The 27,761-nt window shown below is 25.5% G+C and overlaps 2 protein-coding genes across 5 annotated transcripts; one reads left to right on the top strand and one right to left on the bottom strand.

Moving 5' to 3' along the window:
- The first annotated feature begins 2,547 nt into the window (after window positions 1-2,547).
- On the top strand, window positions 2,548-13,107 carry LOC135931382 (elongator complex protein 2-like). Of its 2 annotated transcripts, XM_065468445.1 has the most exons (19): window positions 2,548-2,712; window positions 2,756-2,852; window positions 2,914-2,978; window positions 3,017-3,155; window positions 3,218-3,298; window positions 3,341-3,499; window positions 3,542-3,664; window positions 5,264-5,368; window positions 5,433-5,545; window positions 6,242-6,577; window positions 8,134-8,355; window positions 9,443-9,563; window positions 10,138-10,195; window positions 10,241-10,313; window positions 11,270-11,495; window positions 11,637-11,791; window positions 11,885-12,030; window positions 12,400-12,510; window positions 12,911-13,107. In XM_065468445.1, the coding sequence occupies exons 1-19, from the start codon at window positions 2,584-2,586 to the stop codon at window positions 13,047-13,049; spliced, it is 2,598 nt and encodes an 865-aa protein (XP_065324517.1). In that variant the 5' UTR covers window positions 2,548-2,583; the 3' UTR covers window positions 13,050-13,107. The 2 variants fall into 2 exon arrangements, with proteins under 2 accessions (XP_065324517.1, XP_065324518.1); XM_065468446.1 differs by lacking the exons at window positions 3,341-3,499; window positions 3,542-3,664 and having other exon boundaries at window positions 12,911-13,106.
- Window positions 12,629-27,423, bottom strand: LOC135931383 (tRNA N(3)-methylcytidine methyltransferase METTL2-like). Of its 3 annotated transcripts, XM_065468447.1 has the most exons (11): window positions 27,284-27,423; window positions 27,175-27,239; window positions 27,040-27,131; window positions 26,869-26,985; window positions 26,193-26,388; window positions 26,087-26,147; window positions 25,887-26,032; window positions 14,993-15,099; window positions 13,483-13,548; window positions 12,712-12,869; window positions 12,629-12,651 (listed from the first exon to the last, which is right to left on the bottom strand). In XM_065468447.1, the coding sequence occupies exons 1-10, from the start codon at window positions 27,287-27,289 to the stop codon at window positions 12,712-12,714; spliced, it is 1,014 nt and encodes a 337-aa protein (XP_065324519.1). In that variant the 5' UTR covers window positions 27,290-27,423; the 3' UTR covers window positions 12,629-12,651. The 3 variants fall into 3 exon arrangements, 2 of the variants coding, with proteins under 2 accessions (XP_065324519.1, XP_065324520.1); XM_065468448.1 differs by lacking the exons at window positions 12,629-12,651; window positions 12,712-12,869 and adding an exon at window positions 13,299-13,334 and having other exon boundaries at window positions 13,394-13,548; XR_010573031.1 differs by lacking the exons at window positions 12,629-12,651; window positions 12,712-12,869 and adding an exon at window positions 24,715-24,826 and having other exon boundaries at window positions 13,537-13,548; window positions 25,874-26,032.
- Window positions 27,424-27,761: the final 338 nt, after the last annotated feature.

Here is a 27,761-nt window from a genome sequence, read left to right as displayed (position 1 = left end):
AAAGAAATATTATATTAATAAAATTGAAAAACATCTGGGCTTTTAATAAAGGGGTAAAAAAATAAATATCATGAAGATCGTTACACAAAATTTTTAAAAAATAAAAGATCTTCAAATTTTACGATCTTCAAGGATCTAGATCTTTGAAGATCTTTTTATTTTGAGCAAATGTACAACTCTGATGTCCAATCAAGTTTAAAAAAAAAGGATAGAACATAATTGCTATAATATTTTCATCTTCAAATATTGTCCCAATAACCTAGATCAAATATTGATTAATTTTCCTATCTTCAATCCCTTTAAGTAAGGCATCTAGGAGTAGTAAACAAAATCTCATGTTCATTTGTTTAAAATTCTTCAATTTGATAATTAGCAGTGAAATAGTTGCACAGTAATTAAGCGTGCACATATATTTATCTCCCTGAAAAATATAAGGAGAACTAGCTACTAGCTTCATTAGCTAATTTAAAATAATGCTATATATATAAATTTTTACAACTTACTAAACAATATTCATGAATAAAATCACATTCATTAAATAAAAACTTAGGTTGTTTTTTAATAAATATTTTTATATATATCTTTTTTATATATAAGTTTTAAGTCTTAATATTTTTTTAACATAATATATTTAAATTATACACTCATCATATGAAATAAAATAAATTTTGCATTCAAATATATTTATCTATAATATAAAAATAAAATAAAAATATATCAAAATGTATTTTAAAGGTATCTAAAAACAGATATAGATACATCTAAAATAACATCTAGATCGCGATACAGATATTTGAATAAAATCTATCCAGATACAGATATTAAAAAGAATCTATCTAGATACAGATACCACATTTTTATATCTAGATACTTTAACAAATCTGATGAGTAACCACTTTGAAAATGTATTTTTATAAAAAAAATTCCAGTTGTTTTTTTGTAATAATAACATCATAGTGACCACTTTTTTGGAATTTATTTTTTGAATATTTTATATTATAATAATTAGATATTATTATTCTAAATTTTATAAGTTTATACTTTGTTAAGATAATTTGATGTTATGCTAATTTTATATTATTCATATTTTTTAGTTGGTACATACATTGTTCATGACTATGTAGATGACTATACTATATAACGTAACTTTTTATAGAAAAATGATACTTATTCCTTTTTACTTTATTAAATAATAAAATTCAAATTTAATAAAAATTGTGTAAATTCCTCAGCTTTTAATACTACAACTTTGAAAATTTTTAAATATATTTTAGGCTTTGTTAAGCTTTTAAGTGACCGCTTTATTTGTAACAATATCTACAAAAGCGACAATTATGTATTGTAAAAAATAAATATTCGATAAAAAAAATTATATTATTTTGAGTCAATATTTAAAAAATATATATTTAAAAAAAAAAGAATTATGGTAAAAATAAACTGTTTTCATGTTGTAAACTCATCTTATTTAATAATGAAGTATAAAAATTTTCAAAATTATTTTGAACATTATATATTACTATATTCTCTAGATGACGTTTCAAGTTTTATATTATATATTTTAATATTTTTATTTATAAATAATAATATTTTATAATGTTAATCTATAAAAAAAATGGAAAGCATGTGGGAAGAATTCTTTACCGAAAAACTGCGGGGAAAAAACATAGGAATGAAAACTGCGAATCTCAAAAAAACTGGGAAAAAACAATTTATGAGTAAAAAAACTATGGAAAACATATCTATTATTAGAAATAAAATATCATGAAACAAAAAATATTCTCTTTTAAATAAAGTGAAAATAATTTTTAAGGAGACTATTTTTATATAGATGTAATTTGTATATTATTCTATCTGATAACATAAATGGGAAAAAGGAAAATAACCATTATATTAACGCAAAATCTGCAATATTTTATAGGGGATTTGTTGAAGAGAGGGGTATAGTTACGACTGAAAGCAAATTTTTTTAAAAATCTGCTAAATGTAGGACTTCATTATTTATGACCATGTTGGAAATTAAATAAATATAAGATAGGCTCAACCCTTAGCACAGGTGGAAAAAAATAAAACGGTGGGGTTCCCTCGGGACTCAATTTAGATATGATCTTAGAAATTTTTTAGAATCCTTATCAAATTATCATAGAATTATTTATAAGGGATCTGAATAAACAAAGTTTTCAGCATCAATTAATTTTTTAAAAACTTATATAAATAATGAGAAAATTTAACAAACCAAATAATTAAAATATATTCTTTAAATAATCATATAAATTTTATAAATTACGATTTTTTTATGATAACTGCAGAGGTCAAAATAATTTAAATTTATTTTTTGAAATCCGCCCGATAACAGACTTGAAAAAAAAATAGCCAAATCCTGGTTTCTTATTTTTTAGGCCGGTCTAAATATTAAAATATTTCACTTGTTTAATTATTTTTTACATAAATTAGAGAAAATGGAAATAATTTTTAAATTTGTACCCATAATTATCAATATATTCTCATATATGTCATATACACAAATGTCACTGTCAAAAATATTCTCAGTCGTTTTAAAATTCTAAGTTGCCGTTGTTAAAGATTATGCTTCTCTCCTGTGATCTACTTTATACAAGCGCAGGCTGTAATAACAGTCCTAACATTGTGTCATGGAGCAAAAATGGTCTTATTGCATATGCTTTAACAAACTCAATAGCGATATACTTACCATTCGTAATAAAATTATCAATTTTAAAATACCTAACATAAATATAAGTGTAAAAGCATTAAAAATTCTGGAAGAATAATTGATATTTATTGTGAGCATTTAGAAGAAATTGTTTTTCTTAAATGGGCTTCTTTTAAAGATATAGGTAAATATAATTGTTGTATATAAATAATTTGATTGTGTTATATATAATTTACTTAAACAAGATTTATTGGCCTCAGCTTCAAAGGAAGGAGAGGTAAAGTTGTCATATTTCAAAGATAAACATAAGGTTTTATAAAATTACAATGTTTTTATACCATTTTATAGAATATTTTGAAAGATTTTGTATGCAAATCTTCCCAGCCTATACTTAGTATGGATATAAAATTTTTATCAGAACATCAAATATTCCTTGTTTTAAGTAGCATGAACTCTGATATAATGTTTAATTTATATAATATAAAAGGTTTCTTATATATTTCATACATTTTTCAAAAGATTAAATTTTTTTAAACATGATTAAAAAAGAATCAATCTCACATTCCCTTACTTATCAATTTAAGTATGATTATGTCATATCAACAAGCTTTATTAAATTAACTGAAACAAGTACAATTAATTATTTCCAAAATATAATATTTATTACAAAAGGTCTACTCATATCATGTGGACTAACAAATGGAGATATTAATATATTCATGATTAATATTTCATCAAACTTTAATAAGCCAGTAATATTAAATCATTCTAATATAAATATAAAGGGCCATATGGACTGGATTCGTGGCTTAGATATTATTAAAATTCATAGTTTATTTAATTATTTTATATTTTGATTTTTTTTTAACCAAGATACTATATATTTATTATCATGTTCACAAGATTTGACTATTAAAGTATGGAGAATTTTAAATTTAATAAAACAGGACAGAAATGAAAAGGACATATCTGGAGATGTTATTGACATAATTACTAGTACTTAAATTATTTTGAGCCAAAAATTTATTTATTATATTATTTTAATCATATATATTTACCCTAATCATATACAGTTATTTTTTATGTTATTTCATTTATTATTAAATATACTTTAATTTTATTTATAACATAAAATACTTTAATTTTTAAACATTATATTTGAAATAAAAAATAGTAATAAAAAGACTAAATTTAAAAGAATGTGCAAAAAGAAACCTAATTATATCTAAAAATTTGAAAATTTTGTCCTATGTAGAAGAATTATTTGGCTTCAGTAAAATGTCTACTGCAAATCATTAATATGGGTCTATACTTGGGTTACTTCATTCCCTTCAAACTCCAAGATATTCACTAACCCATCAAAAAATTATAAATATAAAGATCTCAACAACTTTTTTTTTTCATTCCTATAATGGCATCCATTAAACATTTAACTAATAATATTATTCCAATTATAAGGGTTATAAATGTTTTATATTGAATATACATAAAATAAAAACTAAGATAAATCATGTTATAAGATAGGGGCAGAGTGCATAAAAATAACTCACTGGTGAGGATCTCAAGAGGTCTATTATATCAAAATTATATAATAGAGATTCACTGACACCAAGGTGATCAACAATTTGTTATTGAAAAAATTTTATTTTATTGAAAAACAAATTCAAAATTATATAAGAATACTTTTTTTGATCTTATTTGATAATATATTTTATATAAAAAATCCGTAACCAAAATTAATTATTATAAACAATCCTAAAATTTTAAATTCCACTTTTTTATACAAACAAATAATTTATTTATGATAATAGCTTGATTTCTTATCAACCAGTGGTATGATAAAAGGTTAAGATATCGACGATATCATTTTTGTTACCCTGTAATTTAACATTTTGATAGACACCTGCTCGACAATAGAATAGCAAAAGTTAACTAGCGAAGTTTTTTTTGAGCGGTATGTAATATTTTTTTAGGCAACAAAATATATATTTATTACCGAAACTTATCAAACCTTAAATAAATTTTGGAATGTTCCTAAAAATTAAACACAAAAAAATAAAGATTAATATAATAAATGTCATAAATTTTCTTTGGATATGGAACTGAAAATGAAATTATTAAACTATAGATTGCTATTTTTGGTCTAAAATACTTTCTACTTTTTTAAAATTGATATTTGAATAAAACTATTATCTTTATTAAATAAAATTGTAAAACAGAAGTTTGGAACTTTGATCAAAAGAAGATTTCGGCTTCGAATATTTTTTTTAAAAAATGATTCTCGTTCTAATTTAAATTTTTACGTTCTAAGTTTTACGCGGTAAAGGCTGTTTCCGGTTTCAAACTTAATAAAAAAATGGTGGATTTTTTTTAATATAGACTCTTTAAAACTAATTGCACAACATTTTGAACAATATTACATCATATGAACTAGTCGCTCTTTAACAAGTTCCTGATTTTTTTTCCTACCAAGGTTCTGGCTCCATTGGTAAATTTAAACATAATCACATTTTAAATAAAATATATGACTTGGCATTGAATTTCTTTCAAATATAAAACATGATTGATGTTAAAGATTCAAATTTTTTTATTTAGATTATGATAAGATTGCGAAATTAACAAACACATATTCGATAACACTCGAAGCTTCGTTGAATGCCCATAAAAATTGGATTTATTCAGTGTACTGGCATCCCTTAGGTAATATTGTTATGTCTCATTTTTGTAACTATTATTTCTGTCAAAAATTATATATTTTTTTAAGCTCACATAGACGATAAAAATGATTCCCACAAACTATCCTTTATATCAGCTTCCATTGACGAGTCCATAATAATATGGGAATATGATGAATTATCAAATACCTGGATTGACAAAGTTATTCATTAATTATATTATGCAATAGAAAAAAATGGTTAGGATTTGTTGTTTTTTTATTAATCCAGCCTATAGATAAAACAAAAAATAGAAAAAGGTAATATTTTGACATCTTCAGTTATCACTGCTAATAGGTCGTGTTGGTCAGTCTTAGTATATTTCGATAGTAAATTCCGCAATGGTTTGCTGATATAACATATTTTATTGAAAAAAATACCCTAATTTAATCGTCGATTAATGCATATTCTTTCAATTTAATTTTATTAAAATAATTGGTAAACATGAATTGCAAAATATTTGTATACGTTATATTTTTAAAAAAATAAGGATTGCAATAATTTTAAAAAAATTTAGAATTGATGAGAAAATAGATGTTTAAGTTTTTTTTCACTTACGAAAATAAAGTTTTTTTTTCATGATGGAGGGCAAATTCTTATATTTTCAATTTTTTCCAAACCAAACATTACAATACTAAATCTTAGAATCGGAACCAAGCTTATTTCTGTAAATGTAAACCACAATATGCTATTTTAAATGAATCGATATTGTAACAATATAATAACGGTTAAAAATTGTGCAGAAGCGTTTATTCGTTGCTTTTAAAATTAGTCATGAAAATAAGTTTATTCGACAATAACATTTGAATTTAAGCAAAACAAAAACGTAGCCATTGATAATCATTATGAATGTACATAGAAAAGGTTGGGTGCTATCAAAGGACTGGGCTTTTATGGAGCGATATTCGACCCCACTGGTTATAGAATACTGGCTCACACGCTAAAAGGTGGATTTTACATGTGGAAAAAAATCGGAACTTTAACTCAAAATGGCGATGTTTTTTGTAACGATGGTAATGGTATGGTTTATGAATGGGAAACGGATTTTATGTTGGGGGGACACACTTCAGCGGTTAGTGATATAGCATGGCAAAGTATATCCACCACAAATGATGATACCACATCTATTCAGTATCTTCTATCAGTTAGTTCGGATCAATCCACTCGATTGCATTGTCCCATATATTTATCGGAAGTCCATTTTTGTCATTATTATGTTCCTTTTTTTTATTCTTATCCAATAATTGTTGTGTTGTGTGCAATATAATTTAGCTCCTTGAAGCATTGGAAAAACCATTGACAAATACTAACTAACCTTGGCTGATGTTTCATCGATTAAATGGTAAATACATTCAAGTTAGCTGTACTCAATGCCATTTGTTACATTAGATACTATTGAACGACATTTCGTCTAAATATCTTTCACATTTCTTCTATATGTTCAATGGTGAATTTTCAAGTATATGTTAGCGGCAATGTATCAATGTGTTAATTTTTGAATTTAAGTCATTTTTTGAGCGCATTTATAAATTTGATTTTATTGAAAATGTATTTCAGCATGTTTGAATACCTATCTTAGGAATTGTAGATAATTTTCCCGTTAACTTTTGAGTCATTTATGATTTATATGAAAAATCTATGGAAAAACTAATATAAATTATATTGACTTCGAAGGTTCATGTAAAATATGTCACAAATTATAGGATGGGTATTCCAAACATGATGGATTACATTTCCTTATCAGATTTTTAAATTTAAAAACGCGCTCAAAAAATGATTTAAAGTTGAAAAAATAACACATTGCTGCTAACTTATATGCACTTTTAAATGAATTTTAATGAAGAAACCATCAGTCTAGTTTGGTATTAATGTCACCATGCATCAAAGCTAGCGCGAATTCACGGCGAAATATACAAAATATGATTAAATGTGTTAAATATGGTTTCTCTTATTTTATTTTAAACTAGTTCTTTTTTTATCCCTCTTTTGTTTAGTCTTAAATATAAATAAATTAAATATAGTTTTTTTAAAGTCCTTCTTTTGTTTCATTTACATTAAAAGTAAAACATGGTTTTTGTGTTTTCTTTTAATCAGGGGTTTTTCATATTTATGGATTCCTTAGTAAGGTGTTCATTTATTATAAATTAGATAGTTAGGTCCCGGAGATCGTCTTGAATCCGGTGGTAGTTACGAAAAATATAGGGGTTCGGGTTTAACCCAATTATGTAAGATAAAACTAACACAACTCCTTTTCGCAAGAACATTTTTTATTTCACTCTACGTCAATTATATTTTCATTTATAATTGCTCTTCTTATTTTCCCTATAAAATGATTATCCTATATTTTAGTTAATAAATTTTTATAATTAATTAATTGCGTTATATAAAATTCTATTATTTTTACGGTTTAAAAAATATTGAGTTTTAATATAATTTAATTAATTGTAATTAATATCTAGTAAATTATGACCCTTACCGGATCTCAAGGGTTAAAGGATCCTACAACGACTCTTCGTGTGAATGATACTACGCCCAATTTACCTGTATCTTAAGTCCTTTTACTTCAAAATGTAATATTTTTACATTCATTTTTGCATACATCGCTGTTAATTCGCCTAACTGTGAAGGCGAGGATAGGCGTTAACACTCGTTTTCTCTATAGCGTTGCCGTTGTATTATACTATAATTATACAATTTATCTGGATAAAAGTCATTATAATTTAAATTAATCGACATTTAAAAATAAAATAGGAAAACCAAAAGGTTTGGTGCGAGGTCAGTAGGTGTCAGATACACGGTTATGATATAAATTGCATCGCTAGTCTAAATAGTTTTACTTTTGCTACAGGAGCGGAAGAGAAAATTATTAGGATATTCAAATGCCCCAGGATATTTGTACAAAACCTTTCTAAATGGACCAAGAAATTGTTATACCCTAGTATAAACGACTTGGACAATGGGTGTGGCATAGAGGTTTATCATGTTTACCTTTTTTTTAAGTGAATTGATGGTTAGCGCTGGTAGAAATGAACGCATTTTGCATAATTTCTACAAAATAAAAATATATAAAACAAATCTATCGAACCGTTACTCGTGATATTGGTCAGTATCGGTTTTAGCTTAAATTTATTTTTAACTAATACCAATGGTCAATACAAAAATTATAATTAATCCTTGCAAAAAAATTTGTGTCATAAATTAATTTTTAAAAGATATGTCGATAAAAAGGAGAAATAAATAGCCATCTCCTGGTTTGAACTTATTTCTGTTTAGCTCAAGCTCAACAGATTACTTTAAAGATGACACCTTATCTTATTTTTCTTAAAGTTTGAACATTATAAAAATTATTTTTTATTTTCATATAATTTTTCGGTATAAAGAAATGATCTTTTTACATAAATCTAAATGACCTCTTTCTTTTTAGGCTGTTTAGAGAATGATAATTGGACGGCTAAACAGACGACTGTTTTTAAACAACCCAGGACATAGCCTAAGTGTTTGAATGACAGATTTTTTTATATAATTCCTTCTTTAAAATTTGATTTACAATTTTATATATGGTCAAGTTGATTACTTTTTTAGTCTAGGTCCACTTTTTATCAAAATTGATCCCCCTCCCTTTCCTATAAATCAGTTCTTCATTACCATCTCCTTTTGTATCAGCAATAAAAATGTGAAAAAATTATCTATAATTATTTTTAGTAACTTTATTATATTGTTTCATGTCTTAATTTGCATAATACTATAGTAATTCATGTTCCATATCCTTAAACTCACATAGTCATGAGATATTCTAAAATACGGCTATTTTTTTAAAAAAAGGTGTAAAATAAGTTTTTTGAGAATATTATTTTAGGGCAAGCTATAAGTTACTTAAATTAAATATCATTTCAAGCATTATCGATAAAAAAAATAACTATTTGTTGAAAATAGGCCACGTAAATTTTTAAAAACGCTCTTCTGAACATTTGAAAAAACGGACATGGAACACTATAATCCTCCCTACGATATATATTATAAATAATTTAAAATAAGTATACATTTATATTTTCAAATATAGGGAGAAAAATTACCTCAAACGGCTAGCAATAACCCTTTAGATTTAACGAATCTCCCCATATACACTGATGAATCGAGCATTGAGCGAAATAATATTGTTAATAATGCCAATTTTAGTGAAGGTATTTTATATTATTTTATACCTTACTTTCAAAAAAAATTTGTTAATAAATATCTCATTCATCATTATTCTATTAGGCCAGTCCGGATTTTTTAAAATTTGGTTCATTATGGCCTGGTGCGAATTATTATTTTTAATAATATCTTCTATGTTTTAGAAGTTGTTTCCAAGTCCTAAGATGAATTTTCAACGGTTCATATCTTTTTTTTAACCTTTTCGAATTAGTTGTTTATATTTTAAATATATTTATAAAGTTTCGTCTTGGCTTGGGTTTTGATTAGGAATGGGCCTATAGACCTGCTATATAGATAGTTTATGTTGTAAATAATAAAATATTTATACTTAGATATATAGTATTATATTTAAAAGAATGTCAATCAAATATTTTTATTTTATTGATTGTAAAAAATATAAAGGATATGATTATTATTATTATACTATTGGATTATATAATAAAAAATAAAGAGTGATTCTTGGAGTTTAAAATTTATCGTATCAGAGGTAAAAAAGTTTAGTATTGTGATTCTTTCTTAGTTAAATCTATAATTCGATTTTAAAAAAATTTTTTTATACAGAATATCCTAGCGAGAACTTGTTGCATCAGAGCACCTTATGGCCAGAAGAGAAAAAACTGTAAATTTTTTATGAAACATTTGATATGTTATTTAATTAAATAAGGTATGGTCATGGAAACGAAATATTCTCGTTGGCCTACGACCCCGTCAACAATATTCTTGCATCTGCCTGCAAGGTTTACTTTTTAAAAAAAATTTAAATTGTTTTTCATCTTTCAAATGTTTAAAAATATCTATTTTCAGTAGAATTTCTTAATTTTTAGAAACCTGATTGGGCAATAATGCGAATAAATACTAAATACTTTTTTAAATTTATACTTAGTTGAATATTTTAGAAAGTATTTGTATTTTAAATATTAAAAATTATATTTATTACCATTTCACGATTTTCAGATGAGTATAAATACTTTTTTTATTATAAACTTAAAATATAAATCCACATTTAAATGTTAATTTGTGACCAGTTACCCAAAAAATTAAGAATCTTTAAAATGAGTATTACTAAAATGACAAGTTTTTAGAAGATGTGAAAGATAGTAATTGAAGAAAGGGAGTTTCTATATTATATTATGCTCATGAATTTTGTGACAAGGTAAACAAAGTATCATCAAGAATCAATAATATAGTGAAAGCTAATTGTAATATCTGTTCAACTAAAAATACCAAAATCATGAATTGAGCAATATAAGCTCTCTAAAACGGTGATATTAATATTTACATGATTACATAATTTATGTGATTGGCAAAATTATTCGTCAAAGTATTTATAAATTTTTTTAAATCTGTATTTGTGTTTTTGAAAATTTATTCAACCCTGTTAGTAAAATCATCAAAAATGACCATATTTTGCCAAAAAACAACTTTCACAAAATTTAACACTTTAGCCAGGTATAAATACAATTATAGTTACTTTTTGAGAACTCTATTAACCATTTAGTTATATTTTTTTTTCATTGCTACTCTTAATCACTACATTTTTAAAAAAGTTTATTTATTTATAACTATTTTAATGGCATAATAATGATTACTGATTTAATACAACTTCATTCAAACCTATTTTCTTGTTAATTTTTTTTTACACTAAGGCGAAATTGTTATTTTATAAATGCCGATAATATTTTAAAAAAAACAGGCTTCCAAGCCCCAGTTCGCTAATATATATTTATGGGATTGCGATAATCATTACACACACTATCATAAAGGCGTGCACGATAACGCAAAAATATACAAATTGATTGGAAAACTGTCGATCGAAGGTGGCCATTCTTTAACAATAACCCAAATGACTTTCAGCCATAATGGCCGTTTATTATTGTCAGTTTCTAGGGATAGATCTTGGAATGTGTACGAAATATTAGGTAATACATTTTTAAATAGATTTATTGTCATTCTATTTTTTTTGAACATAAAAGACATTTATATGAAAAAATGACGTTATTCTTTTTTTAAACTGTCAATTAAATTTATTCTAAATTCATAGTTAATTTTTTTTTAATTAGATAATTCAAAAATGTATCAAAAAATTGATGGAACGAACAATTCCTTAAATTCAAAAAAGTTAGTTAATCATACAAGGATTATTTGGGATTGCAGCTGGGTATCCGGCCCTGAAACACTCTATAATAATTTTATAACCGTATCTAGGGATAAAAAGGTACGCATATTTTTTCTAATTTCCTATTCAATATTGAATCTCACCCAATTTATCCTCATAATTTTATTATATTCGATTTTTACTTTAATAAAGGCCATACTATGGACCCAAGATGAAAATGTTGAAAGTAAAAGTTTATGTTGGAACACTAATAAGAGTCAAATGATTTTACTGTCAAATCCGATAACTACAGTCGATTCTAAAGATTATCGATACCATGGCGAAGACGATATTTTGAAGTATAATCTCAATGCATGAATAAAGTTTGATAAACTACTAAAAATATTTTTCGATATAATAATCGAATGAAGCTATATTTTTAATTATTATATAAATTGTCTGCTTCACTGCAACCTCTCGCATCGGAAATTTTCCCTATAATTATATAAATAAATGTTTGCAAAAAAGAATATCTCAATTATTAACCAAAAACTCAAACATTTTTTAAATAAATATAGCAATTAAAGTTATTTGGTCTGCTAAACAATTTTAATTTTCAGATATAAGGATATATATGCCAGCAATTGTGTTTTCCTTAATTAGGGATCTGAGGACTCATGGCAATATCCTTTTTTTAAATATTAATATCATCTTAAACATATTTACAGATACCTAGTAGCATTTGGGCTGGAGAATAGCTCAATACAAATATGGATGTTAACTTTAAATAAATTAGGATCAACTGCCGATTTTAAATATTTATTTGATATTTCGATGAGGTATTTTCATATAGATGATTTATATAATATTTATATTAATTTTATAATCCATGCATATAAATTACAAATCATACAGATTTAAATTAAGATTTTTAATAATATAATGACTTTTGAATTGCTACGCTTTTTATATTTCGATGTCTTGTAATGTTTTATAAAATATAATAGCTTTTAGCATAAATTACAAATAAAATCATTTACTCATATTTTTTGATATTTACATTGTATCCAAACCCTATGCATTTTCAACATTTTCTTTCTGTTAACTATGATTCGTTTATCCATTATATTTTGAATTTCGATCAGCTGATTGTTTTGTTTTCCCCCATTTAAATCTAAAAATAAGTTTCTCATCTCCTCTAAAAAATAAAAATTAATCATATTTAATAACATTAATTAGCTATAGCTCAACAATCAAAAGACTACGGTTTAAACCAGATCTCTCAAATGATAAAACAGAAAGTTCAAAGTATATCATAGCATCATGTTATAAAGATAGCAGCGTCAGAATTCATTCGTTTGAATTTACAGAAACATAAAAATATTTTTAACTAACACACTCTTAACATTGCATTATTTATTATGTTTGTAATTGATAATGCTTAATTAATAAAAAAAAATATGGGTATGTGCATATATAAAACAATAGCAGTTGGTAAATTATACTTTTTTTCAAGGTTTAACAGACATCTTCAATAAATATTTAAAGATTTTTTCGCCCAATAATTTGAACCAAGATTTGAAGATAGAATTTTTTTTATCATTTTATAAATATTACAAAAGATTTACTGATAGGATTTTTTTTAATTTTTGAGTTGTGAAACCTTAATTTTTTAAAATAAATTTTGTTAAATAATTAAAAAATTCAGGTAAATAAATTTACCTTTAAAAACTGAGATAACGATTAACAATTACAAAGGTAACAAAATTTATCATTTTTGGAAAATATTTTAGCATTCAAAGAAGATTTACCTTGAGTAAAAAAATAAGCTCTGGTGCCATCACAACGAACGTAGAAATTGTCGCCTAGACATTTACCTAAAAGGGATAATATAGGGAAAAATTTAATAGTTAACAGAATTTATTTATAAAATTAATTGGTTTTAAAATAAATATAAAAAATAGATTATAATATAAGCGAGTAATTCCAATGACAAATCGACCAAAATTAAGTGATTTTCGAAAGACCATTTTTAAAGGATGATACTTGGCATGAAGGTTAAAAAATTGTATATTTTAAATAAATCAAAATTTTAATGCCCTAGGTCAAATATATCTTGAGTTATGGGCCTTCAAAGTTAGATGAGAGCTTTATCCTCTTTTAACGAATCTTAAAATACTCTAAATATTTTTGGTATAAAGTAACAAATTTTATATCATTTTGGGGCCCTTAAAATTCTCCTTAAGAAAATGCGAAAATTACTTAAAAAATGTCTTCGGTGTCGTATTTCCGGTAAAACAAAAAATTTTTTTGAAAAGTGCTCTATTTAAAATGACGAAACTTAGGAAATATTTTTATTACCAATATATTTATGTAAAAATATTAATGAAGAAAATAAGAATTTAAATCTTATTTAGTTTGTTCTTAGGAGATTATAAGTTTATGGTATCGATAACAGATTACTAACAACCTGAGGATCAATCGTTTTAAGAAATTTGCAAAATGGTAATGTTCTTAGTAGGATTCTCAATGATATCTATTACTACATTTCATTATCAGTTAAAAGGAAAGGTGATTTATTTTTTACTGATCAAAAAATTACCGACCAATTTTGTATTTAATACCAGGTATTCATATCGTTAAGTACAGTAGTTCCGATCATTTCGGATTTTAGTTTAAAATTTTATAAAGGTTTAGCTCCATTTCGATTATTTTTTGAAGAAATTCATTTTGGTTCGGTTTAAAATTTATAAAAGTTCTTTTCGGTCGTTCCGGTTTTAATAATTTTGATTTAAAAAAAAAATTAATCATAAATTTATATCTTTATAATTCATAATTTAATTTAACCATAAAGGTTATTTCATATCTAATTAATTAGTAATTGTTGAGTATATAAAAAAAACAATAAACTTGGTATTGATTGATAAGAAGATAATGGAGATTTAATTGTAAAAAATTTTAATTGTAAAATAAATCATTAATTTAAATTGCTCCAAAGGAAATTTTCAAGTTTAAGTTGATAATTTAAAATTTATTATTTTTTAAAACCGCTATGAACCGGCTTAAACTATTTGTAACAGTTTGGTTCGCTCTTATATTTTCTTTATAACGGTTCGGTTACGGTTCAAAAAATTATAAAGGTGCGTTTCGCGGTTCGGTTCGAAGTCCTGTTTAATACTGATAATCTATTGTTTATACCGATGAAATATTAATTTTAAACAGGTAAAAATGGAAAAAAAATATATACTTATAAAATAAATATGAAAATTTGGTAAAAAATACTGGTGTTAAAATTCGCCATTTTTTAAGAATAAAACTAACCTTGTTTAAATCTTAGTTGAGCCAAATCGTACCTACCATAGTCTCTGATCAATATGTATCCTCCTACTTTTAGGTACGGTAAAATTTGAGTTATTGCAGGCTTTAATCTTTTGAATCAAATTATTAGATTGTTAAAATTGAATTGTAAACTAGAGGTCTGCATTGAGCCTAATCTTTTGAATCAAATTATTAGATTGTTAAAATTGAATTGTAAACTAGAGGTCTGCATTGAGCCGGGTTTTCGCTCGCCCGCTCATCTAAATGGACAGGCGGGCGAGCGGGTTGAAAATTTTCAAAGAATGGGCAGGAGGACGGGCGGGTTAAGAAAAATATTTAAACTATGAGTGGGTGGGTTAAAAAATTTACAACTTTTATTGATATTTAAAATCATTTAAGTAGACGTAAAAAATGTGCTCCATGCAACATATTTAATACCAAATTCTCTATAACTGAAGATCTTGATATCGAAAACATGGTGGATTTGATTTGCATGAAAGAATAATATGGATGAACATCTGATTTTACCCATTCCCCCAAAAGCCAATAGAAATCAATTAAGTGTAATTAATTTTTTTTCTGTTTTCTAAATATCCAAAATATTTATTCAAATTTTACATAATAATAGTTAAAAATTATAATTTCTAAATTTATATTATATAATTAAAAACAAAATTCTATAATTGAGTCCCTAAAGGAACCATAATTGTGTCTAAAAATTTCAATTTGATTTTTTTGGCGAAGCGAATATAAAGAAATTCTCTGGGATCATTTGTAAAAAGCCGTATTTTATTTTCCATATATTTTAAAAACTTAAATTGAGGGCGAAAAATGCCCGTTCTTATACGTCACTACTGGAGTGAATATGAAATTTTTTAAATATTTATATTTGTTGGTCTTTTTAATTTCTGCCTGAATTATTAGATTGATATTTATGTTTGAGGGGAAAGACGAGACACATGTATAATCCCATATAAGTGATTTACCGAGGGCCCAAGGTATGGTTGTCATACCATCAGGTCTTAAGCAATCTACTTGAGATAAGTTTGTTGGTTCAAGATTGTTCGGAATGTGGGCAGATGTTAGGCTTCTATTTATTACATGGTTTACTGCTGTGTGCCGTTGGTGTCGCCCTTGACTAAATATACAATTAAGACCATGCCTACCCTTTGAACCGATGGGTGATTTGCATTTGATGCAAGCATGAGGCTGTATGATGTCACAACCTAGACGTAAACCAATGTCTCAGTTGAGATTACCAAGGTTACGACTAGGGAGCAGAGTTGGGCAGGTCCTCCAGAAAAAGAATCTAGATACAGATTGTTTATAAAAAAATGAATCTTAGATACAGATACTAGTATCTTTTTCAAAATATCAAAAAGATACTTGTATCTTTTACTAAATTCGAGTATCTTAAATACAAAATACTTTTAAATTATAAATACCAATTAAATTAGAATAGTTTATAAAATACAGTTTTTATTATTTATTTGTGAAGAACATAGCATACATATATAAGAATGAATATTTACAATAATTAATTAAATATTTATTAATAACTTAATTATAATAACCAGGGATTTTAATATTAGTTTATTTGTGATTTTTATGTATTATTTAAATTAGTTTATTTTCTAATATGACTTATTAATTCTTGCGTTTGTAATATCAAATATATAAATATCATTTAAATCTCTTTTCAAATTTTTTTTATATATTTCTTGCAAAATAATTAATTATATATAAAAAATATTATAATAATGTACAACTTTATATTATAATTATTAAATACATAATTATTATTAAAAAAATATACATAAAAATGGATTTAGATTTTATTTATAAAAATAAATGATTTTATATATAATTTTTTTGAAACATTTTACTTTTGTTAAAGAAGCCATTTTATATCAGATCAAATTTTATAATATTGGCGGATAACCGATATTTAAAAATGGGTGAAACCGGCCGGATCCGATCTGATAAAAAAATCGGCACATCCCTAATATATTTTATATATAATCATTTTAGCAAGTTCTTATTAGAGAAAATATTTAAGCTACAATTGATATATAAAAATATTAGATAATTTTAAAAGGCTCTTAATAAAATAATTATAATAAGGTAGAATTTAACTTTATTAGTTACTTTTATTTATTTATGATATAAGTAAAATTACATTACAGTATTGATTTACAAAATTTAATCAATTCAAAATGCATTAAAGAAAATTATTATGTTTAATAATTAATTAATAAATATTCTGCCATATTGTTATTTTTTTGCGCATTCTGTTTATAAAGGTGTGCGATTCTCTTCAGAATCTGTTTTTAGTGAAGCTGGTGATATTGACAGTTATTATCGCCGCAAGCTGACCTCTGATAAATTGGAAATATTGGTATTTCTAAAAAGAAATCTTCGTTATATTAATGTTAAATATTATTTTAAATATTTATTTCAAATTTCATAATATAATTGTTTATTACTTATTATGTATATAGATTAATGTTATTATTTATTATATAAAAGTGATTTAATAATAAAAATATTTTATATACTTTTAGAATTGCAATTGAATTGAATATAAACTATAACTCATCATTATAATATATTTAAATCACATAAGTTATGGTATAGTTAAATTATAGATGTTATACTAATAGAGTATATTAAAAATTAAAAGCATTGGTATCTTTAGAGAATACAAAATTAGATATGATATCGGATCGGTAATCGGCAGATATCAATTTAATATCGGTAATATCGGATAGGCCTCCAAAAAGTGGTTTCGACACACCCCTAAAAAATATATATCCAAAATGATTTTAATTTGTAATCAACCATCTTCTATAAAAAGTTTTAATAACAATTATCTAAGATGGATTTAAGTATAGGTATTATTATGTTGATAATTAAAAAATAAAATTAAATATACTTTAATATGTTTAACAAAGTTTGTAAAGGAGTTTGTTGAAACTTTAATAACTTTTTTACTTGTGCAATTTTGACATTCAGCTTGTACCTTGTTCTTTTTCACATAAATTACTTTATAAAATTTTCCATCTAGAATTTTAAGATTCGGATTTGATTCAGGAGAACCCATCTCTATAATTTCATCTTCATACTATGATTGTTAAACATTTTACAAATTAAAAAATATTACATATAAAATATATTCTTCTCTTATTTAGTTTTAGTGTTGTTATTTTTAATCTATCTATCTTTGTGACCTATAACATTTCCAACTAATTTTGGTTATCAATATATTTAAAATATAGCGGGAAAAAATAAAGAAAATAAAACAAGATTTCACGAAGAAAATAAAGTTACATTGTGTGATATGTAAATGTTTTAAACAAGAATATTAAAAAGAATCTGTATTTTTGTGCGTGATGATTGATGGTAAGTCAGTGTTAATGGGTTTATTTGCCTTCCATTTGTCAATTGCGTCATCTAATAATCGATCGGTAGGGCATATGAAGCCAGAAATATAGAATTGTTTGATAATCTAGATGATATGAATGATGATAAGGATAAAAGATTGAGTGGCAGCCTAGTTTAGAGCGTAGCTGAGCAAGTGACCAACTGAATGAGTTTAAATATATGTTTAATATTTTTTCTAAAAATATTTTAAATTTATCCTGAATTATAGATATGAATTCGTTGTTTTTGAAAAAAGATGATAATTGGAAAATATGCAAAAATTTAGGTATATAAAGGCATTGGCGTATTAAAAATAAACGTTGGTGTGGCGGTAGGTGACATAAAATGTGCTCCATGCTGTAAAAGTTTTTAAAAATGTTATGAAGGAAATCTTCTGACTTGGTAGAATTAGCTAATGGGGACCCAAGTAGGGTTAAACTATCGGGTGCAATGATTTTGTAGCCTTCCAACTTTCGTGGCTTATTGTTTAAAAAACAATTAAGTACCAGGCCGATAGCTTGGGAATTGATTTCCAGGTGTTTTAAGGCTCTAAGTACATTAGCTGAGGGGCCACAGATGGTCCCACGTCCAAATACCACAGATTAAAACCTAGGTCAAAATTTTGTTTGATTTGGTAGATGAGATAATGGATTCCAAAACAAAAAGAAGAAATCCAAATGGATCTCCTTGTTGGATGCCTTCTTGGGATAAAATCCGAAAAGATATCCATATGTTAGAGGCGCTGAAAACTATATGAGGATTCAATGAATTTAGAGTAACAGGGAAAAGTTTCAAAGAAAAATTTTAAAAAAGAGGTACGATGTAGGCTATTGAAGGCATTTTTGAAATATAGTTTCCATATTACAGTGGCCGGTTTTCTATGTATATTCTTAAGGTATGAGCCGCTATTTCGCAGCCGCACTTGATCCCGAAACCTACTTGATACAGCATCATATTTAATACGTCCGATTATGATTTTGTCTATTAATCTTCTGAAAAAGAAGCCTACTGCAATGGGACGGGTACCACCATCTGGCTTGGATAAAGTAATTAGACGTGCACCAAAAAGGATTTGATGAGTTTGTATTGGGATATCATTATTAATTATGTTATTACTAAAAGTTGTTAAAACCTTGATGAGAGAACTATGGGAAAGATTTTTTGAATTAATTAAGTATTGGAAATAGGAGGGTCTGAAACCATCAAGACCACCTTCTGAATTTTTGTTGAAAGAATTTATACCACTGGTAAAAATTACAATCTGGTGGATTGGAGGGATGGGTAGATTATCTGTGGAAGCTTCGGGATATAATTGTTTCAATAGTTGCAATGTTTCTTCATTAATAGGAGAAAGACGGTTATCTGAGGACATAAGTTTAATTGCATCACCTATGTCACCTTGATCTATTTTATTTGATATTATTTGCATTTGTGTGTTATATCATCTACTTGCTAACATTATGATTGTAATTAATCATTTGAATAGTGTCAAAATTATCTATGTGTGATTTTATTTGTTCATGTAATGGGTTCTCTTTTTGTGAGAGAAGGTTAATAAGTCTTCCCATGATTTTAAGCAATTTAAGTTATCATTTACTTTTGTGATAAGTTTTGTAGCAAAATTTGAATTTAGGTTTCTAGATTTATTTGGTAGATGTGTTAAAGTGGGTCCTTTTTTCCATTCAAAAAATTTTCAAGAAAATCTGTGTTAATATGAGGATGAGGCTCAATAATATTTAATAAGGGTTTGAATTTTGTTATAATTTCATTGGTTGGAGATTTTAATTACAAAAGGACATGTTGTCCCTTTGTAACTATGTTTGTATAAAAGATTGGCCTTTGTCACTTTTATTAATTTTGCACAAATGTTACAAATTGTTGAAATTATTTTTTTTTAAAGAAAAAATATTTTTATTATGAAAATTTCTTAGCAAAACTATGTATATAAGATTATAAATTGTTAAATGGGTGTTACAATTGCTTGTTACATGTTTGAGGGTATGTGTAATGTGAAAGTGGAACCTATGAGAGGTATAGTTTGTAATATAGATACTGCACCTCTAGGTAATGATGGGCCAAAGAGACTTAGTGTATTTAATTATAAATACAATGTTTGAAATAGATAGCATCCACGTCATAATTAAACAACAGATGGAAAGATGTGGCTGTTACAGAGGAGCACCTGATCTGATGACATAACAATATTTAATGCTCAAAGTAACGAGTTTTTGTATAATTTAGCAAGATTTTAGGCTACTTAGTTTAGATCATGTTTACAATTTATAAAAAATTAATTTAAATTACTTTTTAAAATTTATTAACAATGACTATTTATTTAAATATCTTACTTGAATAGGGGATACTTCACACGGATTTCCTACTTAAGTGGAAACGACAAAAGATTTATCAAATCTATCAAGATTAGCTTGAAAAATAGTGGCAATTTCAGCAACCAGTTATTCTTTTGGACAAAGAATATTAGCATGGAGGGTTTTTAGAATAAAGAAGAAGGTGTTTGACCAGAAAATGTGGATTCATTATTATTATTATCAAACAAATTCCTTTCGTAATTTAAATTGAATATTTTTTTATGCTTAATATAGCAATTTCCTAAATTAGAAAAGTTTTTTGTAGGGGTATAGCAGAGTTGTTATCGCTACCCATCAAGTAGCACACTATTAGCTACTATTTTTTAAAAGTATATAATACATAAAAATCAACATTTATAAATATTTAAATAGTTAGTTTGATTATAAATAAAATTTATGTAAAAAGACTATAATTTATGAAATAAAAACAACTATTTATGGTAATATTCATTTTTTACTTATTTTGTTGGATTTTGATAAAAAAAATCATTTCTTGGCTATCATTCTCAGTCTAGAGCGACGATCAGAAAGTATGAGTTTAGCCTAACTAAATAATTTTTCAACACTACAAGGCAGTATTTAACTTTATATACATATTTTTAATATAAGAAAAATGATCAAAAATACTTATTTGAGTATTTTTAGATTCAAAAAACGCGTCTAGAGGATTTTCTATTATATTAGTATCCTTTATTTTAAAAAAAAATTATCAGTGAAAGTTGTTTTTATGGTTATAACTAAGGCATCTTTGTTTGGTATGAGAGAATTCTGCTTTACCATGAGCTTATACTGATCTTTACCATCATCGGAATTGATATATGAGTTTAGTTTAAAATTGGGAATCATAAATCTTATTTGCAAGTACAACGCATATATGGCATCCTATTGGGTCATTCCATGTCAAATGAGCAAAAAAATCAAGGTTTTCGGCCGATCCCTTTCAATTTCAATAAAAAGCTGTAGACTGGTTATATATGTTCCCATTAGATCTTAAACGAAATTTTAGCGCATTAGCAATTATATTAGCGGAGATAATCGGGGTTAAAGGTCCAAAAAACGTCTTTTTTTGCTTTTTACTGATGTTAAATAATTAGTTTTTAATTTAAAACTAAATATGATCAAATATTGAATCTAATATCAATAGCTAAGTTAATAATTGATAATTATGGCAAAAACATCAAAATTAATTTTTTTTAAAATATGGGTCATCTTATGGTCAGTTGAAAATTTGAAATTAATATTTCGAAATGAATATGATCTCCAATTTTTAATTTTTTTAAGAAATATTATCCTTTTACTATTTTTTTAATAATTTCTTCAACAATTAGCATGGCTGGATATTTATTTAAAAAATAATTGCTATTTTTATACTTTAAAAAAATAGATGGCGCTATATATAATAGTTTTAATATGTTAAAATTCATTTTTTTATTGATTAAAAATATTTTAATGTATAATATATCATAAAATTCGATTATATTACTTTGTAAACCTTATTCCCCTGAGATATTCGCAGGATAAAAATTTTACTAATTTTTTTAATATTTCAATGTAAATTAAAAATAATTAAAAAATCCGACTAGCATGCGAACAAAAAAGCAGGATTAAAGGAGTGCAGGAAAATTATTAAGGGAAAAATCGAAAATCACATAATTACCCGGCCTACCCCCCCCAGACTAAGTCATACCCATCAAGACCAAGAATGTTATGAAATTGTCATTAACCAGAAAATTAGATTTTTAAAAAAATTTTAAGCAAAACGAAAAATTAACTAGTTACAAAATTTTGGGTATCAAATGAATTTGAGCATTCTCTATAAAATTTTTGATCAAAGTCTTTGAATTTTGAGCATATGTTTAACACTGAAAAAATTAATAAAAGTAAGTCAGCTGTTTTTATCTTTTCTTAAAATTATTAAAAATAAACTGATTAGCAAAATTAATTAGCGAATTTAATAGATAAATCACAGTTGCTAAAAATACAAATTGATTTCTTTAATATTTTTTCACAAACACTGATTCATTTCTTTAATATTTTTTCACAAACACTGATTCATTTCTTTAATATTTTTTCACAAACACTGATTCATTTCTTTAACATTTTTCTAATTTAAAAAAAACTAATTTTTTAATATTTTTACTTGTCGTTAAAAATAAATAAATTTTTCTAAATGAAACCTTTAAAAGATAAGCTAAAGTGTTGCAATCCACTGAATAAACCAAAACATAAAAATTTAAAAAAAAATTTAAGATCAGTTCTTCCATGGATGCTTAATATAAATAATGATTTATATCTTCAACAAAAAATATGTAATTCGTGCCGATACCAGTTAAGTAAAATTGGTCCACACATTCCCGAAGAATTTATATCCCCAATAACCCATAATCAGAATGCCTTTGAATCGATTAATTAAACATTACACAATATTGGAGAATCACCAATTAAAAGAAAACGTTTAATGGAGAAAAAATATCCTAAAAATAAAATTCAAAAGATTGAAAATCAATAAAGAGTAAGGTTTTAGAAATATCTGATTCCGAGATTGATAGTCCAATGAAAGAGGAAATTCTTATTATATTAAAGGATAACTTTGATAAATTATCAAAAAATCAACAATATCAAATTCTTACAATTTTGCCTCAAAGATGGAGTGTAAATAAAATTCAAGAATTCAACGTAACATCATACATGGCAAGAAAATCTAAAATGGTGATAAAAGAAAGTGGAATTCTTTCATTCCCAAAACATAAGGCAGGAAAGACACTAAACGAAAAAACATTTAAACCCTTCAAGGATTTTTATAATTCTGATGAAATAAGCTGACTCATGCCTGGAATAAAAGATTGTGTATCTGTTAAAGGCGAGAAAGAACCAGTTCAAAAAAGACTTATATTAAATAATCTTAAAGAAATATTCAAGATGTTTAAGGAAGAATACCCAAATATATCAATTGGATTATCTAAATTTGCCGAACTTAGATCAAAAAACTGTATTTTAGTTGGAGCTAGTGGCACACACACTGTTTGTGTCTGCGCTATTCATCAGAATGTGAAATTAATGACAAATGTAATCGTTGAAATTACAGCAGGAGAAGATTACTGTATAAATTCTTACAACTATCTTTTGGCGCAAATTATTTGTAATCCATCTCAGCCAAAATGTTATTTAACAAATTGTGATCAATGCCCTGGTATAGAGTCTCTTAAGGGACAATTATACCAATTGTTTCAGAGAAATCGTATAGAATATGTCACGTTTAAACAATGGATCACGGTGGATAGAACAAATCTTGAAACTATTATAAAGTCCGTTGATGATTTCATCGATTATTTATTAGAAAAAGTTCAAATTTTACTGCGTGACTCGTTTATAGCTAAACAACAAAGTTTATTTTTGAAGAATTCCAAAGAAAATTTAAAAGATGGGGAATTTTTAACAATTCTAGATTATTCTGAAAATTATTCCTTCATTTTACAAGATGAAGTTCAGGGATTTCATTGGAACAACGTGCAGGCCACTATACATCCATTTGTAGCATATTATAAATCTGGAGAAGATTTAAAAAATATAAATTTTGTTATTATATCCGAATCATCAAACCATAATACTAGTGCAGTCCACCTTTACCTAAAAAAATTTATTAATTTCTTAACAGCCAAATTTAATTCTAAACCAGAAAAATAATATATTTTTCAGATGGAGCCGCGTCTCAATACAAGAATCGCAAAAATTTTCTGAACATATGCCTTCATAAATACGATTTTAATATTTCTGCCAAATAGCATTTCTTTGCCACTGCTCACGGCAATGAAGGCTAATGCTACAAATCTTATTTTTAAAGTCTTAGGGTCTAACAGTGGCCTGTGATTCCCAAATAAGCTTTAAAAATATTAATATCAGATCAATTTATATATAAATATAAACAAGTGTTACCTTTGTATGTGTCCAAATATCTGCCGTGGCATTTATAGGATATCTCTGGCAACTCTGCTATTAGAGCATCTTTTATCACTTCAAAGTTATCTGATATCTTAATCATTAGTGTCTGGTGACATAAAATAGGGAATAGAGTTTTAATCATCATGATATGATGGATTATCAACCAACATTGGTTGAGCTGTATCAAAATCGACAATGACTTTATCAGCCAGTATCTGAGAAATATTGGCATGTGCAATATTATTAATCAATTTAATTGGTCTGGATTTGGTCTCACCTATACTAAAATTATTACGATGTTTATTTATCTCTTTAAAACTGTTGGTATGAACATTACTATAAAATAATTAAAATTTAAGAATGACAACTACCTTTAGGTGTTTTTTGAAGTTATAGTTACTAGATTTATTTGAAGATATATTTTTTTTATACTTTAAACAAATAAATTTGTAGCCACCTTTTGTTTTTACATTAATTTGAAAATATTTTTCAAATTTTAGAAATGGAAAATGTGTATTATTGTTATCAAGAACATTTTCTTCCAGGGTATCTTCCATTTCATTAATATCATAATTGTCTGACTCATTTATATCGATTTGGATATCCATTTACGATAACATTTTAAATTACACTAGCTGATTTAGGTTTATATACAAATTGAAAATATTTTAATTTCAAAATTAAATAATAAATCATAAAATTAATAATTAATTATGGTATTATATTTAAATTTTCATGTTTATATAGCTTGATTATATTTTTAAAAAGTAGGCGCTACTTAGCTACTTTCAAAAAAAAGGGCACACTAAAAAAATGGGAAAAAAGTAGAGCACTATTAGGTATTGCTACCAAAAAATATAGAGTGCTACAATAGCGCGCTTCTTTAACAATGGGGTGTCATTTTTTGATTATTTAAAAAATTGTTGGCATGAATTAATTTTTTTTATAAATAATGGGAGTGAGAGTAAAAAATTTTAGACCAATAGGTGGGTGGGTTTTATAAAAACTATGGGCTGGCAGGTAAATTTTTTTAACATATTAGATGGGCAGACTTTTAGTATAAAAACTGGCCCATTGCAAACTTCTATTGTGAACTAATTCATTTAAAATTAATATAATTTAGTTAAAAATCACATTATAATTTTAAAAAAACTTGAAATCCAAACTTTAAAGGATGAATCGAAGACAAAACGAATATCAAAATTATAACATCTATGCTATTTATCGGAAAAGGAAATTTTAAATTCACATCCTCTTGAGTGATATCGCATAAAAACACATGGCATTTTGTGGCATCATAACTAGGGTTTGACTTTAATATAAAACATCATAATTTTAAATCAACTAAGTATTATGATCATTTTACTTTTAGAACTTTAATGGCATGTTGAGAAAAGTCACAACCAAATATGTAAGAATGTTTATCCCTATAAATATACAAGTTAAAGTAATCAGGAGAAAAAAAATCTGACTTGATTTTTTCTATTATTGGGTATATTGTGTTCCCCACGCCACACCCAATTTCAAAAATATTATAAGATTCTCTTAAAAAGTCATCAGTCATCTTCTGTTCATTTAATTTTGGAAGACTGAAAAAGTATTTATACAAGGGTAAAAAAGGTAGGGTAGCATTATTTGATCTTTGTGTTATTGCTAATCCATTATTACCTTTTAAAATTCATAAAAATAAAAAAGTAAAGTGTCATATTTTTGTGATGTAAATAGTTTTATTAATAACTTATAAGTAAAATAACCATTATTATATTTAAGTTTAATGTTATATTTTTTTTCCGCTTGTTTAGAAAAGTTACAGTTAAACAATGTTCACCTATCCGATAAAACTATCGAGGCTTTAACTACAATGTATCCTACACATTCATTAAATTACAAGTCATAAAATATTGGTCCCTCCCAAATAAATATAAATATTTATACCCATGTTAAGTACTTATGCAAAATACGATTAGTAAGTCAGAATTAAAATAATGATCTTTAATTTTTTTTTAATATAGTAAGAATAATAATGTTTAAAAAAAATACATAGTTTCTTTTTAAAATGTACATAAATTTATATTATATAGTGAGCCCAGTAGAATCAAAAAATATAGCATTATGTGTGAATAATTTTTAATGCCAAAATATAGGAACTTTTAGTTAATATTTCTGAGAATTCTGTAAACAACCATAATCTGTTTTTAAAAAAATTGTTTTCATGGGTTGCATAAAATTCATCCCAATAAAAAGATGCTTTATTTTCATAATTTTCTAAAAAAAATTTATATATCATACTAATATAAAATCATATTTTATTAAATTTACTTATAGTTTCCTCATCTAATTTGTTTTTAGAGTTTTTTTCTATTATGTTTAATGCATCACTTATTTGTTCATCAGTCCAAGATGCATCATCCCTTCATATATAATATTTATTTCTGTATAAATACTATAGCATACCAAGCATTATGTAAAAATATTTCATCTGGATTTACTAGTATTCGATTTTTAGAAAAGTTATTAAGCTAACCTTGAGATTTATAATTAATTTTATCATAAAAATTAAAACCTCCATAGGACATTATCTTGGTAGTATATCAGTGGCTTTAGGGTTTGAAAACGTTTCACTTTAAGAACTTTAATACACCGGCAGATGAATCCATGTATTTGTCTTAAATGAATAAAAGTTCGCTAAAAAGATGATTTACATGTTACCTGTCATATAGGTCACATTATGTAAAATAAATATTTTATTATTGTTTTTATATTTATGAAGAAAACGCTGTTACAAAAATAATATTGAAAGCTAGAATTTAGCCCTAAAGGTTTGTGTAAAGATTTTATTCTAACATATGAGAGATAAAAAAATTTTTTTTGTTTAGCATGTTATATTTAGCCTAGTGAAAAGTGAGTATTGGCTTTGTCTATTATTGTAATATGTTTCAAATCTACCTGTAAAAAGTTCATAAATGAGACAGAAAGCATGTAAATAAAATTCAAAGTGAATATTGGCACAGCGCTCTAATGCTATATAAAACAGCAAATCT

The sequence above is a fragment of the Gordionus sp. m RMFG-2023 genome, chromosome 1 (assembly GCF_954871325.1).
Source record: "Gordionus sp. m RMFG-2023 chromosome 1, tfGorSpeb1-WG-v2, whole genome shotgun sequence".
Taxonomy (NCBI): domain Eukaryota; kingdom Metazoa; phylum Nematomorpha; class Gordioida; order Chordodea; family Parachordodidae; genus Gordionus; species Gordionus sp. m RMFG-2023.
This window is presented reverse-complemented; position numbering and strand designations above follow the sequence as displayed.